Source organism: Patagioenas fasciata, chromosome 10, assembly GCF_037038585.1.
Source record: "Patagioenas fasciata isolate bPatFas1 chromosome 10, bPatFas1.hap1, whole genome shotgun sequence".
Classification (NCBI taxonomy): Eukaryota; Metazoa; Chordata; class Aves; order Columbiformes; family Columbidae; genus Patagioenas; species Patagioenas fasciata.
In genome coordinates this window covers 14,626,607-14,644,912 of record NC_092529.1, presented here as the reverse complement: position 1 = coordinate 14,644,912, position 18,306 = coordinate 14,626,607, and the positions used below count along the sequence as shown (strand labels likewise).

General features: G+C 37.4%; 1 protein-coding gene across 4 annotated transcripts in view; it reads left to right on the top strand.

Moving 5' to 3' along the window:
* The window catches only part of LOC136105729 (contactin-6), a 143,537-nt gene that overhangs the window by 62,659 nt on the left and 62,572 nt on the right, over positions 1-18,306 (top strand). For 2 of the 4 annotated variants that reach the window (XM_071813210.1, XM_071813211.1), the window contains 2 exons: positions 1,485-1,660; positions 17,497-17,592. In XM_071813210.1, coding sequence (XP_071669311.1) covers positions 1,485-1,660; positions 17,497-17,592 — 272 coding nt within the window. The remainder of the gene's footprint in view (positions 1-1,484; positions 1,661-17,496; positions 17,593-18,306) is intronic. The other 2 variants (XM_065845508.2, XM_071813213.1) reach the window with 2 other exon arrangements.

Here is an 18,306-nt window from a genome sequence, read left to right as displayed (position 1 = left end):
TAATCTGCAATTAGTAGCAAGAAATACCGGTAGCCCACTGTTGCATCTAAGTTTCTTAATGTTGATGCATTCATGAAAGAGGAGGCAGTGACTGTCAGGCCCACATAAATTATTTAACACTACTAGAATTCGTTCATAGAAGTCAATTGATTTAATATTTTAATCAGTCATTACTCATCTTTGAAAACCAGTGCCCACTTAGAGGGTCAGGATCCTCACTTCTCTCTACGTATTTGTCAAGATTTCTGTTGGAACACAGAATTGCATTTGACAGCATAGTTTGCAAATCTCCTCCAGAAGAACAACCACCTGTGCAGTCTGATCATGTAGAGAAAGGCCTGTGGGTGTCAGAAGTAAAGCACTGGGCTGCATATCCAGGTCAGATCTTCCAGGAATATAGTTACTGTACAAGTTTGCTTCAGTTTGTTAACTGTGGAAACTATCATCATTGTAAGTTCTTCTCTGCAAATAAAAATAGAGATTTTTATGCTGTGATCCTTCAAGAAAATTAACGAGGATACAATTTCCCTTATTTTGGGGACTTCCATAAAGCCTTCGGCAAACCCAAAGTGAGCCCTTAACAACTCTTATGTGGTCTTGGCATCCTATGGAGGGGTAGGCATCACACCCATGTAGGTCAGCAGAAATTATACAGGCCTAAGAGAGTATGATAGTATAAAATTAGGAGAAAATACATCATTATGTAGTTTTAGTACTGCTGACAACTTAATTGTGGCATAAACAAACCCAAAACTTGCAAACATCAGTGGCTGAGGTCCTTTATTGTTCCTTTAGACCTCATGTAGGCAATGAAAATTCAACCCTGATGTGACTCAGGGCTCAGCCACAAAATTACCCTTCTTAAAGCAGATATTTATTTTCTTTGAAATATAATTTTTATTTTGACATTTGTAAATAGCTGGATAGTGTTGCAAACATGATCCATTTTCTGCTTTAGTGGAGTAACATGAACAAATGTTTTAAAATAATGGCATTCTCATTAAGAGTCTCAAACTTGTATAAGAACTTCTCTTTCCTTTCATCTCTCCTTTGAAGTGTAATTTGTCCTGATTTATAACTCCAAATAATTTTTGTAACCAAATTTATGACATCAGTTGCAAGGACTGTGGTGTGCATTCAGGTACCATTCATATTAAGAAAAATAAGGTAGATGCAGTTGAGGCATATACCATACTCCCAACTGGATGGATAACTTAGTTTGTATGAATAAGTTATAATTACTTTGTGTAGACATTTGGATGAACACTGGTGACTAGCATAAAAGCAGTAAAGATTTTTCAAATAGCAGAATTACTGATATCATTAAAATTGATATAGGAAGCAGTCTGGTGTGAAAAATGATATAATTTTGTGATATTTAACTACATTTTTATCATTACGGGTATGCTACAGCACACTATTTAAGATAAATATTAATAGGCTCTGTAAATTATAAGCATAATTTGATTTTTTTCCCCTCAAAGGTGGAAGCAAAATGGTACAGATATTGATCTTACCATGAGTTATCACTACAGGTTGGTTGGAGGCAGCTTGGCAATCAATAACCCACATAAAAACCAGGATCTTGGAACATACCAGTGTCTGGCCACAAATTCATTTGGAACAATTCTGAGCAGGAAGGCAAAGCTTCAATTTGCATGTAAGTTGGGAAGATCATATTTATTAGAGCATTATTTTCCAATTAATTCTGTACATGAACTGTAACTTACTGGATAATTAAACTATCATTGATGATTCTCTTCAAAAGGTTTGGTTTACATCAGCCATGCTTATTCTTAAAAAAATTATTCCTAGTAAATATTAATAACAAAAAATCAGACTTCTGATTGCTGCTAGCCCTCATGAACAAGAATAACTTTCAGAAAATTAGAAGTTCAAGGAAGATTAGTATAATTATTTTCACTTAATAAAGATGTTTCCACTTTTTAAGACATTGCTTTCTTTGTTATATTACTGGTAGTTATAATTTGTGGGGGAAACATTGCAAAAAGTTAGGGCTTTCTATTTTCTGTGGGGTAATGAGGTCTGAGTAATGAAAATACTGTACCCCTAATAGCCACACTGACATTTTGTCACATTAGCAGAATATGAAACACTTTTTCCTTACACAGTGTGCAAAATGAGCAATGCTCTGAAATGTTTCATATTTCAGGTTGATTGGGTAAAGCATGTGTGTTGTCTTGAGATGATTTAAAATTTATTTTAGGCTTGCTCCCCATTTCACGTCTTCACAACTTCACAATCTTTTTCACAACGTTTATACGTGGTCACTGAGTTCTGTTAATGCCCTGGGAGGGGAACAGCAACAAAAACTCCAGATATTTACCTCCATTCTTTTTTCTTCAGTATAAAAGTCTGAGCTGTCTGTTGCTGGGAGAAAGCAATTGTTTTCAAACCTCATTAATAAAACATGCATCTAAAGCCAACCTTGTGTCGCTATTTCAGACACCAGTAAACTTATTAATTATTAATCTTGTTCCATTTCTCATAGCAAATCTCACATCACAGGGGTTATACAAAGGAGACATTAGAGGTCATGATGGTTCACAGACTCTCTTTTAGTAGAGCTGATCAAACAGTATATCACTAGTATCTCATTTGATAGTGTTTTACCCTGAATTTCTCAAAGAGCTTTCGATTCCCAAGAGCCAGTCAAATGGAAACAAAAATTTTGATTCATTGTTTTCCCACTTTTCCTGAAACATCTTTGCAAGCCAGCCTTCCTGTATGGGAAATTATTTCACAACCTGGAAATGAAAATTGTTTAGTGACAGAACAAATCTCATTTTAGAAAGAAGCAAGAATAGATGGCCAACTCAAAATTGCTTGTGGAGTCTATAATCCCCAAGAAACCACAATAGGTCATGAATGGAGCTGGAAAAAGACCTAAAGAAAAGGAATAGCCTCAAATGAAGACACAAAGGAACTACAAAAAAATTTAAAAGTGTGGGAAATAGGAAATCCAGGAATATCTCTCTGTGAAAGAAAGATAAAAAAGAGGCTCCTGTGATTGCTCAGCATATCATATTACTCAATGATTTCATTTTTTTAATGGAAAATTCTATCTCCAAATTCACAGAAGCACTTCAGTTTCCTGTTGGTTGCTTCCTCAGCCCATAGAGAATCACACCAACTTGGTGCACCAGCTCCTGGGGTGTATAAACACCTCTTTTTGGCAGCACTCCTTTGAATAATATTTAATTGCAGTTCCTTCCTATGGTTTTCTATGATTACTTATTGCCGTATTATAACTGTGTGGAGGTTAGGGACCAAAGTTAACTTCAGAAAATTGTCTTGTTTTAACTCTTTGCAAGGAGTATGGTTTGGAGAAAGCTGAAGGAGTTGAAGAAGGGAAAGAAAGTTCACAGGGAAAGCCCTACTGATAAGAAGTCCTTTTTTGTTTTTTTTTCAGGGCACTGGTCCATGTTAGTCCCTACATTCACAAATGCATCCCTGATAGCCCTCAGGTAAATGAAAGATGCTGGTTGACACAAGTGTTTAATCTTCAAGTTCTTGTTGGAAATATGATCCTTTGGGAGTTTTCCCTAGTAGAAAAGGGAAACTGTACACCACAGTGCACAGTTTTATTTATAAGACTGACTTTACTGAAGATATATAAACATGGGAGTACATTTTACCACAGAGAGCAAGGTGGTTCTGCAGCATCCTCTTACAGCTCCCTACTTCTGGTGCAGCTGTAGACCAGGGGTCTGTGCTCAGACCTGTAAACCTGAAAGAAATCACGTGCAATTTCTGCCCTGCCTGAGGCAGAACGCATCCCTGTGTGATGCAGTCAATGCTACTGAGCAGCTAGAGGGCTTATTTGCCAGAAAATTGACTTTTTTGGTGGCATTAAGTATTTTCAGCTGTTAAACATCAGTTCTTTAAGCCTCCATGCTGGTGAAACATTCCCTCTGAAGCTTTTAACTCACTAAACAGACCTCAAAGTCTCATGCCAATATACCACAATCAAAATGGGCTAAATATCAAGCAGTTCCTTTATTTGGTCTTCACACCCCCACCAAGACACTTCCCAAAGTTACTGTAGGGAGCAGGGCACAAAATCAGGTTCTATTTGTCCACAGCGGCAAACCCATACCTACCATCCTGCTTTAATCTTCCAGCTCTCAGCAGCAACCACATAGTGGTAAATATATCCTATATTCAAGAGGCACACTATTTTTTCATTAGCTGTAACAGACATTTACATCCTTTCCCATGTAAAACAGAGAGAACAGACAAATTGAAGGTTATCATCTATACTGGCAAACACACACAGGAAAATGCTTCAATTTAGTGGCTTCACTGCAAAACTGAGTTTTAGCTTGTCTTACAATAGATAAAAACACAGTACATAGAAAATGCTATAATGACCTGATAAGAACAGTGGAACAAATTACCTTGAAACACTTATTTCACAGTTAACTTATTCTCATTTCTTATTTTCGTGTTGTCATCCAATTTACCTGTTTGTTTCAACCGCTACTTCAGGCTATATCTTAAAATCCAGTCAGGTTGATATTATGACACTTTCATTCAATACCTAACAAAATGGGATACCTCCCTGCATTGGACTGCCTGGCATATTATTGCAATCACCCTGATAAATAATGGAATCAAGCCTATTATCCAAGTAACTGGGCTTATACATATTTGTCTTTTTACTACAGGGTAACTAACTTTGAGTTTGAATTAATGACATCTCTGGAAACCTATTGTACATCTCAACTTCATGTGTGAAAAATACTTTTTCCTCTGTTCAAGATAGTGAGCTTTCCAAGTAGCAAAATAAATGTGGTTGAGATTAGAAATGTGTCTTCAGATTCTGCTGGAGTTTCATGCTTATCCTCTCTTAAAAACAGAGCTGTCAAATGAAAGCTGCAGGAGGAACATTGTACAGAAAGAAGTGACATAGATTATTAAAGCTACAGGCTGAAAATGAGAGACAGCATCAGTGCGAGAGAGCAGAGCAAGAGAACATAAATGCATTAGCAGGATACATCGGATGGCAGTCCTATGTTATTTGTACTTCCCGGTGAAGGTTTGTTTTGTCATAAATAAAGTTGAAAGCTCACTATAAATCCTGTATGTCTGCTGCTACCCAGCAAGTGGTACATTTTGAAAAGCTAACGTGCAGCTTGCAAGAGCTGGAGCTGTTGATCTGGATCTTAAGCCTGGTTAAACAGCACTGGCATCAGATCTCACCTGGTGCAACCATACCCTGCTGCAGACATGCAGATTTGAGTTTTGAGAGCTTGGCTCCTGAGTCATAAGCTGCCACACACCTGGTTCTTTCCCCACCTTTAAGTTCAGTCTGGACATCCAACACAACATCACCAGTAACACTTCAGCTCCATGGAAAGGGAAGGTCAAAATCAACTCCATGGGGAGTTCATCTTCGTGAACAATGCAAGAGTCAACTTGATGAAAGAGATGGGGACATGGAAAGTTTTCCTGCAGATTTTACACAGCTTAGTTTTCAAACCAAAATGAAGATGCTTGTGCACAAGCTTCCCAACTGTTACAGTTTTTGCTGCTTCTGCATACACATCGGAGCAGGCACCTCCGATGAAGCAGTTGCCCTGAACCCCACCACCAGCAGAGCTACAGCAGAGCCTGACCAGGCACCAACACAGCAGCTCTCACTTCTGAGCTAGAGACAGCATAATCACAGTCATGTTCAAAACTCACAGAAAAAAAAAAAAAGCATCCAGGTTTAAAGAAGCGTTTAGATCAGTAAAACTGGAGTTTCTCCTGTTCTGCAGTGCCAAGACAAACTCACATGCATATTAATAAGGTGTTTTGCAGAAATCTACTTTTATTAATGAAGAGTATCTAAATCGCATTTCACGCCTTAAAAAATACAAACAAAAACCCTTTTATAGACAACTGTTTAAATATGGCTTCAACCAGAACTCTGTCCCAAGGCACACAGGGGATTTGTTTTAATTATTCCATCAGTTTTAAGTAAAAGTAATTGTGTGTAAACAACAGATCTTGAGGGAAATCCCCGTAAGTAGCTGCAGTAAAACAGTCTGTCCAGGCCTGTTACTAATTCTTTTAGTTCTCCTACACGTCTATAACAGAGACATTAATAGATATGTAGAAGAAACAGAAGTGCAACTAAACAAGCTAGGAAAAAAAAAGTATTCCACTATGAAAAAGAATCATGTGTGCACCTAATTCATAACTATCCAGGGTATAAACCCAGAAAATTCAGTATTAATTGAAAACATCTAGTTGCCTAGGGATCTCAAATGAGATTCTCAGTCAAATTGTTCTGCCATTGCTGATAGACAGTCACAATGATTGCAGCTTTCTCAGACCACCATTATTAATCATGAATTTTAGGAAACAATGGCAACAATTTAAATTCATGAGTAGGATTAGTCATTATGTCCTGAAACACATGGGAGGGCACACAGTGGAGACATTAGACCCCATATTTAAAAGTTTTCCCTAGTGCTACAGGCTAACCATGAGAAAGGATTTTTCCTTGGCATTTGGGGCTGCAACTGTATTCCTGCATTTTTCAGAAGGGGTGCTGAGGAGTTTTGCCTGGTGCTTATTCTCAATAGTATTTTTCTAAATATACATATCCTCCCTCCTCTTGGCCAGTGACAAGGTGCGCATAGCAGTGTGGATGAGAATGATGGTGCTGGAGCACCCGGGATAAAATCCCAGTCTCCCAAGTGGTCTTACATGCTTTTGGTCAGATAGACAGACGATGACACAGTTTTGCTGAAATAACAAATTAGAGAAGCAATAGTTCCTCCTGGACAGAGCTTTTCAGTTCTAAAATGTAAAATAGTTTGTCACCAGCAGTTAACCATTTCAGGTGAAATATGTTGAAAGCAACCAAGTTCATTTAGTCTTTCCTAGATCACAACAGACTAAGCATTTGCAAAGCCCTGTTAGAGTGATTGTGAAATGCTCAGCTAGCATGAAAGCCCACTTTTCATCTGATTACTTCATCATGTTGTTTACCTTTGACTGCACACAAATTACACAAACATCACAGAGCAATATAGCATTCCTAAAAATGTCGTAACCCTTTTTACTTGTAGTATATGCTTTGAAACAGAAAATGGGAAAAATCAATACAGTTAGATCAGAGAGTCTGAATTTGCAAAGTCTGGACATGCATGAATTTTAGTTTAAACAGCATATACACTTCTGGATTGGTTGTATTGTGGTACTCCGTGTCCAGAAATTCCTTTCTAACATTGTATTTGACTAAAAGGTGTGCTAAATATTGTAACTACCACCTCAAGTAAACTGGTTGTTAATTCATCAGTGCATGCAAGGGCTGACATACTGATCAGGCTGTCCAGCAGCTTATATTGAAAGAATGAACACTACAACTTCTTTCTTTTTCAAAAGGAGGTATATGCTTCTCAATTTAGTGTTCAGTAGGTATTCAGAGATGACCAAGTGTTAACTGAAGAGTAAACAGGAGGAAGAATTCAGCTTTCCAGTGGCAGAAGCACAAAGATACACTCCCCCAAAGTTTTACTTCATTTACTACATTCCCTCATCCTCTGTAGGGACACACCAGATAAAGTCGTAGACTTGCCTCTGTTCACCTATTTTTTTAACCTACAAATGCAAAGTAATGTATTAAGCTTTCCTCCTTGGTTGTGTTGTTTTTTTTTTTTTTTTTTTTTTTTTTTTTTTCCCAAAAGTGCTTCCTTACATGTAATGCAGAAACATATCTCAGCTTGCAGATATCTGGAGACTCAGATATCCAAGTGTCCTTTCCAGACTCTCATGGCCCTCCTGATGATCCTGACAACACCTTACAATCTGCATCTTCCCATAAGCAGGTGAGAAAAAATTGCGAACTGCAATAGCAACACTCCCTGCAGATCAGTCCTGTCTGGAGGATGGAAATCCTGCCGTCATCTCTCCTTATGTCACGAAATCTTACAAGTCTAAATTGCCTTTTGGACTTTTAACCAGAGTTAGAGAGTCCATTATAACTACAACAGCAGTAACTACCTCTCGCTGTGCATGAGTAGGTGGAAAGCAAAGTTCTGAACAGAATGAGTTACGGTAAATACACCAAGAATTTAGTTTATTACTCGGAAATAGACCCCATATTTTGTCGAACTCTGACTGGAGTAAAAAGAAACTGAACTTTCATTTGTCAGTTCTGATTGATATGGACACTTTGTGCCGATGTTCAACACTCTCTCCAACAGTTCCCCCTGGTGGGAGTCTACATCAAGGTCTTGTCTTAATGGATGCTCTCCGTGGACAGACCGAGTAGCCTCAGGCATATTTGCATTTTTGCTCTTCTTCACAATGTTTTTGCACAAAATTAGGAAAAGCATGGTGAGAACCTGATATACATTGCTGAAAGGGGTCTGTACACTGCTCTAGCCACTCTGTAGTGGGGCACTATGTTTCCTTCAAAGTTATTTTGAGCAGAATATTTGCAGAAAACCAACTAGAAGTGATGCAGCTTATTCACTGAAAGACCAAAAATGCTGCAAGACCTCACGTTCAGCTCATCTTTCTACATTTGCAGAGCTTTCCAGTATTTATTTCTTTACAGAAGTCTGTACACACACAGGCTTAAGGAAAAGCATGAGACATAAACCACCATTCAACAATGCTGAAGCAGGAAGCCTGGAATGGCTTCACCTGCTTGCTGACAGAAGGCAAGGTGATAATATAGTATCTGAGCTTTAAAATAGAAATGCTAAGAACAGATTATGGAAATATCCAGACCTTCCCAAAGACAGAAAGAACAGCTAGAAATCTTAAAACCAGAAAATATAGGTGTGTCTACATAATTAAGGGGTTTTGTTTCTCCATCATTCCCTGAAGATCTAGATCTGCTTTGTGTTCTCAGAGCCCATCTAATGTCCAATACAGAAATAACTTCCTTTTTCTTTTTAAACACACAAAGTGAGGCTGATGGTAGTAACACTCCCCTTTTATATTTAATGTCATGGCAGACCAAGCAGCATCAGAATTCCAAGCTGCATTTTTATCTCAAATGTTTTTAAACACCTCTCTCAGATTATCTAAACACCACCTTCAAGGCTATGCTTAAGCAAAACAGCTTTAACAAAGTGTCATGATAAAACTTTCATTATAGAAAGGAGCCTAGCACTGTTTTACAGGAATTCTCCATGTACAAAATAGAGACATACACTACAGACATATTGTAAGGAGCATTACATACAGTGAGCTAGTAAGATAAAGTAACAATAGGGAACATATGAGTATTTGAAGATTATCTCTTAGTTATATATTACTTACTATTCTGTAGTTCCTATAAAAGTGTTTATCCTAAATCAGACCATTGCAAGTTGTATTGGAAATGCAATATATGTGATAGAGATATGGTAGGTAACAGAGCATCTATAGGTCCCAGAGCTGCTAGATTCTGATTGATAAAATTTAATATTTTTGAAGGATAAACCCAGCCTATATTTGCAGTCTGGGTGATTTTCTTTTTATCTGCTCTGCTTTCATTACATACAATATGCCTTAGATTCCAATAAATTATCAAATGAAACATCCATAACGTCCACACGAGCTGCTTCATTCTTTAGTGTGACAAAAAAATTAAGTTACAGTTGGACGCTTGCAAGGGAAAAAATACTGAATTAAGCTATTGGAATAAATGACTGGCTTTTTAAATATAAAAATAATGAAGTTGATTAGGTTTTTTTGCAGGTTGATCCTGTCTAATACAAAGGTTTTGAAGTACAAGATAAACTTCTCTATTCTGTAGCTTATGTTCAAGGTGGAGGAACAGTGCTTGCCATCGGTACTTCCCACGGTGCGAAGAAATAAGGTCACAGGCAAAGATTCTCTCAATAGGCAAACCACATCTGGTACATAGAATGCACAAAACTGTAAATCTGTTTCCAAATATGCTACTGAAAGAACAACTAAAAATGTATACCACACCTGAAATCCTACTTAGAAGATTCCCATTCAAACATCCTTTACATCAATCACTCAGGTAAATATTGGAATTCCTGTTGGAAGGTAGTCTTTGATGGCTTTGCAGCTGAAATGAGTGAGATAAAGTGGAGGCATCTGGGGATAACCCAAAGTAACTCTGTGAAAAGCAATTCTGTGCTGGATCAAGATCTCCAAAGGGCTGTGTAGGAATTTATGAAGTGCTGGAATATGGATGAGCATGCTGATTTTGTTACACACCTTCAGTGGTGCACGAGAGCCCTCTCTTCCTTGCCATTGTTTTATTGTACATATAAGCATAGATTATATTGATGATAGAAGCATTATAAAGAGGAATTCATGGCCTGAAGTGGGACTGTGAGGTTTTCAACAGGAGGTACCCAGCAAGACCCTGTACATGGAGGCGAACAGGGCTCCCCACAGGACCATGGGTATGGCTGCTCACTGCCAACAAGAAGGTCAAGATCCAAGGGAGGGGACAAGTTCATGAACCAACATATGCCCTGGGAAACCAGGCTTGTTTGGAAGCATGGGTAAATAAAAAGAAAGAAGTCAGTTTAGGATAAGAGTTAACACCCCTACCAGGAAGTAGTTTGACACAGGGAGACAGGATCATCTCCAGTGTAAGTCAGACAAACCAGCATACTTCTGGCATGGACAAATCTGGGCTGTGAGACTTAGACTAGGGAGAGAAATGTGTTTTTAAGAGCACTCTAATTTGGAGAAAACTCATGCAGACAGCAGAGTGACTCTGTGATGACAGGTGACAAATGAACTCTGCCATGACAAGTGAGAAAACTGTTCAGGAACATAAAATATTAAAAATATATTTCTTACAACCTCCTCCCTTTGAGAGAGTTAAATCCTTGGATATGCCTCTGGCCTGCAGATGAGGTTTACAGCAAGAGCCCTAAGGCTGCATCAACACTTACTGCTCAGTGCAAGTCCTGTGTTCAGTTCAGAAGAGAGCTTTAATGTTTTATGCTGTAAGTCTACAAAAGTAAAAAAAAAAAAAAAAAAAAAAAAAAAAAAAAAATCGCAAAAACCAGATGTAGACCAGCACTACATCTTCACAGCAAATGTCTCTTTGCACTGAGTTTCTTGGTGCGTGAACAAGAAAGAGTCAGCTAAGGATTCCTCCCTGTTTAATTTAATTGTGACCTTCCATTTTTCCTCTAGAGAAGCTTGATATTACTATGTAAAGGGCATTTTCACTCTTTAATTGAAAAAGACAATCAGGCTGTGGCAGAAATTATTGTTGCCCACCTTGAAAATTAGTGCCTGGCTTGGCTATTCATACCATTTAAACTGAAGATCTGGGACCCATGTGCATCCTAATGTGTAAATTACAGTTCCTCTCCCCTTAGAAGTTCCAAAGCAATTTAACTAAATAAAGGAACCCTGATGAAGGTCCTGGTTTGAATATGCAACTTCAGAGAAGGGCGAGACCCAGCAATTGTGCTTTTCCCTCTCAATTTGGCAGACTGCTCCATCAGGGCAGAGAGGAGCCAGGTTTAGGGGCAAGATGGCAGTGGGGCTTCTCCTGTTGGCCTTCAATCAGCAAAAAAGGAGAGGGTGACTTTCTCTTTTAACCAGGATGGGATGCAGTGTTCATCTCGGGTGGAAAACCAGAGCAAAACTGAGAATTTACAGTTTATTTTTAACCCGTCCTGGTGAAAAGAGACACTCAGGTGTTGCCCAGGCTCATCCTGGCTGAAGCATCTTTGAGTTCTACAGGCCCTGTGCTGTGACAACACTGACAAAACAAAGGCTCAAAGGTACTTTATATGGGGAAGCAGCAGAAGGATTCAATAGGTGTTTAGTGAAAAATGCAAGTATTGAAAAAAAAAAAATCAAGAAATGGGAAATGCTAAGCAGCTTTTGGACACCTTAGAGATAATACTGCTCTTAATCTCATAATTTAATTCATAGAAAATCAATTAGAACATATTTAAAAATTGAGATTAGATGGCAAAGGGAAGAGATTAATGTATTGACACCGTTATCAAGAAAGAGGAACTGTCAGAGTTTAAGCAAGTTTAGTAGAGTTCTGAAAGCTGAACAAAGTTTACTTTCCAGTGAAAGTTGTAGAAAATTACATTAGCCATCCCCCTTTGGGAGATAGTTGGAGAAAGATATTTCCAAAACACACCCTGTTGGTAATCAAGCTGTAAGACATCAGTACTTGTCCCCTGTGAGGCAATTCAGTACAGCAATACTGAGAAGCAGCAAGAGACATGGCTAGAATCACAGGAGGTCTTCTGGAGTGGTCTGAACAGATGATCGCGATCTTTTGCCAACAGACACAGTCTGTACCTAAAGGTGGCTTAGCCCAACAAAAGTTTGGGACTTCCTCTATGTGAAAAAGAATGCAAACCCAAAATCTGGCCAAGTATGGGACTTCCCAGAATTTGAGATTGTTTAAAAGGTCCAATAAGTTCCAGTTTTTCTACGTGTGGTTAATAACAGACCTAATTTCTCTGAAACAGGCTTTGAATTCAGACCCACACTTACCAGTGAGCCCTCTAATTATAGTCACAGGCAAGTGAAGGTAACATTGTCAGCTCATAACAGAGGTGTTAGAAATGCTTATAGCAAATGATAACAATGAGGTTCTTTTAAAAACTGCTAAGCTTGTAATTTTTACCCCATTTCCTAGTGAGAGCATTTCTGTTGTGATACATCACATACAGTGACACCAATCATACTGCAATATATCATAGCCAATAAGAGAAACAGAAGAAACTGGAACAGATGCAATATATCACAATTTGCCACAGCCACATGGAAATGCAAAGAATTTTATTGATTTGTCCTCAGGAGCAAAGCTAATTTGTAAACTGCTCCTACTACTAGGTCCTTAACATTCGTCACACATTTCAATAACAAATAATTACATCTATAATATTTGGGATTACGTAATGACAAAACATTTACCAAAAAAAAAAATCAAAAGTTCAAGAAAGCATGAAATTACATTAATTCAGATAAACTGCTAGTAATTATACAAAATGATAAATTGGACTTTCCTTAATTGTCTGTAACAATTTTGTATATTAAAATACCCCAGTTATCTTGGTTGCTAGAAGACAGATGCCCTGTGCTTGTTCTTAAAATGGGCTGGTTTGGAAGTGCTACACCTATTCCTGAGCAGTTTAATGAATTTCAAATATTATTGGGAGGTTGAAATTCATTAGTTGCTACTTGAGATTAGGTTTTTGTTCCTATCAGACATATTAAAGTAGCTCCCTAATCCAAGGAAATCTGATCATGTCTTCACACATTCTGTTGTGCAAATTAAACCTACTACTAAAACTTTTAAGCCAGTTTTATATTAAAAAAACCCACAACCAGATGCGTAGGTAATTGGTGGTGGTGGTGAAATTAGAAGTTATCAGCAATTATGTCAATGCTGGGCTTTAAAACACTTAAATACTGTGCTGCTAAACCTATTAATTAGCATATTAACACAAGTACTTGAGCAGGAAGTATGTGTCTATCTCCATAGATCATCACTTCAAGTAAACACCTCACCCACTGCTTGTGGGTTAGCTTGCCTTCTCTCCATGTCAGCTCTGTACTCAAAGCTGTACCAATAATCATCTTTACCCAAAAATACTGGTTTTTTTCCACCTTTTTATTGTAATTGAATATCTATGCTGAAGACTTTTGCAGGCCATATCACTTGCTACCATAAATCAGCATAACTTCCTTAACCCCAGTGGGGTACTGTTGACTTACAGCATTAAAAAAGCACTCTGACCCATTCCTTCTCTCTGTTTTTCCCTTCATACCTGATAAAGAGCAAAAAGGCTCTTTCACCTCAAATATTCCCACTTACATCAGAGAAAGCCCTGTCATTCTCTAATTTAGTCTCCACAAAATGCCATATGTTTTGCTTGTTCTGAGCACATACCTTTCTTGCTTAGGTCTGCAAATGTTCCCAGCTGAAAATGACTTCTTACCACACACAGCTGAGTCCATATATTTCCACTCTTCACTGTGAAGAATCACTTGGTCACCTGAGCATGTTGCTTAGCCTACATGACCTCATTGTCACATCCAACTGATTAATTGTGCTATACCAATAGTAATCTACCAACATGCACAGTGCTAGAAAAAAGTTGTTTTTTTGTTAAAGCTTGCAGCTGAGAGAGCAATGCAGTGTGAGGGAACATGTTCATAAAGTAAGATCAAGACAGACAAAGAATGGAAGGAACTATATAGAACTAGGTGATTATTTATAGAACTCCGCAGAAACACTGAAGTTAGCAAATAAACCATCTGTTAAATAGTCATGTTATTCCTAAGTGCATATTAGCAATCTAACTGTGTGCCAAACATCTGATCTTAGCGATCTTATTTGATACTCTTTTTGACAAGCAACATTATGTTTTATTAGATTGTGTCATGTTCTGTTATAAAGCTATCCTAGGTAACAGTAGCTGGGAGAACTGAGTGGTTGCGTTCTGTTTGTGTAAATGGCTGCTCAGGGCAAAGTGTAACAGCCAGATTTTCAGAATAACCAGTACAAAGTAGAATATCTACATTTATATTCATCTTCAGGTTTTTTTCTTTATATATTTAACACCATTTAGATTGCAATTAATCATTGAAAATACCACCGCCACCCCCCTGAGAGAAAAATGGATGCAAAAATATTTCGGGCACAGGGAATGCTTTCAGCAAAAAGAAACATCATTTCTAATGGTCTACCTCTTTCTTTATCACTCTGGGCTACATAACAATGATAGACAATTTTATACCTCATTATTGAATCTCAACTGAATGAGGTGTCATAATATTTCATAGGAGATGCTGCCTGCCTGGAGAAAAGGCCCAATAAAGATGAGGACAGAAGACTGACTCCCCAATGAGTTTTTTTTACTCATTTTTCTTTGTTTTGTTCTTTCAGAGTTTTTTTTGTTTGTTTGTTTGTTTTTTTTTTGATATATATACAATGATTCTTCATTACAGAGAGAGACACTGCCTAGATTGATTTTCTACAATTATTTATCAAAATCAAGTTCAGAAAAAAAAGATTATTCCTGTTTAGGCTACTAAATTTTTTGGGGAGTGGGAGTCTCTAAAAATGCAGCATGATGAAGACTTCAGAGTCAAGCACTGGAATGGACCATCTAAAAAATGTCTAACCCTACAGGTCTCTAACAATGGGTTAAATAAGTATCTGTTAAGGACATTGGATACCTCTGCTTGTCATGGGCCAGAGGAAGAGATTAAATGGCCATTTATGTGCCTCCATACAATAAAAATGATACCATGACATATGTAATTAAATTAAAAATTGCTAGCCACAACTTATTATTTTTTCAAAATCTATTCCAATTTCAGAGTGAAGTATTGTATAGGTAATCCTGAATTGCCATGAAACCATTTTTCTACTGCAGCATTGCACTCCTCCTTTCTTGGGTGCCTCATAAGTGAAATTTTGTTCTCAACAAAAAAAATAGGTCTGATTTACCATAGCAGAAACCTTTGGAAACCATTACTTATACTACATATATTTTCCATACTGCCCAAGAGATTTTTGTTTTTAAACTCATTTTTTTATGTAGAAACTGCACAATTGGTTTTGTATTAGCAGCTCAAGGAAAGGGAAATATGATCATTTTTGTACCAAGTGCCTGGATCCTAAGAGATCTGAATGTTTTGCACCTTTCTAATATTTTTTCTATTTGACATAATAAATAGGATTTCCCCCCATACAAAGCTCACTCCTCCCAGAACACAAAGCCCCAGGGCAGGCAACCCAACCAAATCCTCAGGTGATGTCTTCACATCTGGCCCAGAGGCCAGTTTTCTGCACAATATTTTGTGCTGGCCTTTTCTTTCTCAGAAAACACTTAATCCACAGGAAAGAAAAGAAAAAGAAGAAAGTTGATTAATTTTCTCAGACTGAATTTTGAGAACAAGTAAATAAATTCACACATTTAGAGACTGGACCAATAAGTGCCTTGTAAGTATGAACCCAAAATCTGGTCGGTCATATTACAACCATGCACTGACTTAATTTCCCATTAGTATTATAGGATGGAAAAAAGTAATTTTTTTTGATCAGGCTTTTGTCTTTTGTCCCTCCAGACTACGCAGACCACAAGACAGAGATCTAGCCAGCAGGCAATTAAAAGAACATCAGAGTTTAAAACACTTTCTCAGTGTATTGACAGATACTATCCACTGTAGCTATGACAGCATGAGGAGGTGCTACAGCTGCCTAATTCAATTCAGTCACCTCAGAGTAGACAATGTCTTCATAGGAGACAATACACAGCACATGAAGAGGAGGAAAAGAAAAATTAGCTCTGTAAAGTTCAACTATGGGGGCGAAAATTGATGTATTGACATAAATAGCTGAGCCTGTGCAGGTAGTAATCATTATTGCTTTGACCAAAAAGAACTGTTTCTCCCTATTGAAGTCTGGATCAGATTCAGCTGATGAAAAATGGAACAATTGTTTGAAACAAGGTAAATAAGCTTAAGGCAAGCAGTTTGCAACACTACAGTATAAAGAGTTTTAAGGGGAAGCTGATGTTATTTATTATATTAAACCATTTTGAATGTATTTTAAACAATCTTTTTCCAGAGTACACTGACAAAATTAGTAAGTCTACTCATGAGAATGAGAACTGAATCAAAAAGTAAATAATCATTCTTTTTTAAAGTAAATCTGTTGTATCACATTTTGTGATTGAATTAAAGAGAATGAGACTGATAATACTTAGACATCTCAGTGAAGTGTCAGAAAGCAGAGGAGATATAGTGTGGTGGTAGATTTAGTGAAAAAACACCCCAAAACAAAAAAACCACACCACCACCAACAACCAAACAAAAAACCCAAAACAGAACACAGCTTAATAGCCTTAAAAATCACATATGAGAGACAGGCATAGACATGGTTACACAGGAGATTTCCTTAAACCATCACATTTTCCTGCTTCCATCCTCCTTCTCCCCTTCACAAGCAGTGCTAAAGTTTGTTCAAGTCAATTAAAATATATCCACTTACTGCAGCCAACTTCAGGACAAAACAGACTCATTAAAATACAACATGCTTTTATAATAATTTTAAAACACTCTGTGGGAGTCTTGATGTTGATTAATTATCACTTCCATATACAGAGAAGCATAACTGCTTTTTACTTCTATTAAAAAAGAATTTATTTTTTTTCCTAGCCACGTAGATTAAGAATCAAATAAGTTAAAAAAAAAAAAAAAGCTAGAAAAAGTCATAGAATGATACACTGGCTTTGCAGTTAGGAATTGTAAATATAAACTTACAGGGTTAGGGTATAACTTCTTCACAATTGGTTATTTCATGATTTTCAAAGGGCTACATGCTACATTGGATGAGCTAATTTTCCACACAGTGTGGCAATCCACATACTAAGATTATATTACATTAAACACATAAATATGTTTCTGAGTTACATAATCATTGCATGACTTGGGGTACAGTTAGGAATAAATATGACCTAATAACTGGGTCTTGTTTTCTCCTTCTCTCTCAAGATCTTGAAAATTTTGAAATGAAAACAAGAAGCACAGTGTCAGTCAGAGAAGGACAAGGAGTGGTTCTACTCTGCGGTCCTCCACCACATTATGGAGGTATGATGAGCAGCTCTACGTTGTGTGCAGCCTAAACATCAACTGCTCTAGCTCAGAAGTTGCTGATTTTAAGTATCACCTATGCAGTTCCTTGCCTGATTAGCTCTAGAATTTATTTGTGCATTAAGCATATAGGTTTACAGGAAAGTTGGATTTCATTTATTTAAAGGACATGGAAGTTTGCACTTCTTAAGAGACCCTTATTATTCTATGAGGTGCTAAAACATGTCCATCATTTATTGGGTATGACACAAGCAAAGAAAACATTAAGATCTAAAAGATTATCTCCAGACATGACTGGTTATCTCAGGTTCTTCCCCCACATGGGATAGCTGCAACCAACAACAATTCTTTCTTCATTAAAACTGCTTCAGGTTTGAGGGGAATGACTTATTTGCCTTTTAGTTTTTGCTACCTCAATGCTGCTATTTGAATCCTGCATTTTACTTACTAAATGTCATGAAAATTTGCCTTCTATTCTTGAATACCTGGAAATCACAAAAAAATCATCAAAATATTTAGATCGGGGCTTCTGGAGAGGTAAACTCCCTGATCAAAGGAAATCTGATTAAATCAGGTTGTCTGATAATTTTCAGTGTTTCAGGTAAGGAACGAAAAGGATTTTTCTGGGGAATTGATTTGAGGATGTTTTGCATCTATTGCCATTGCCTACTACTGCTGCTGCTTCCTAACCATAAGGCTGTTTTTCAGGTT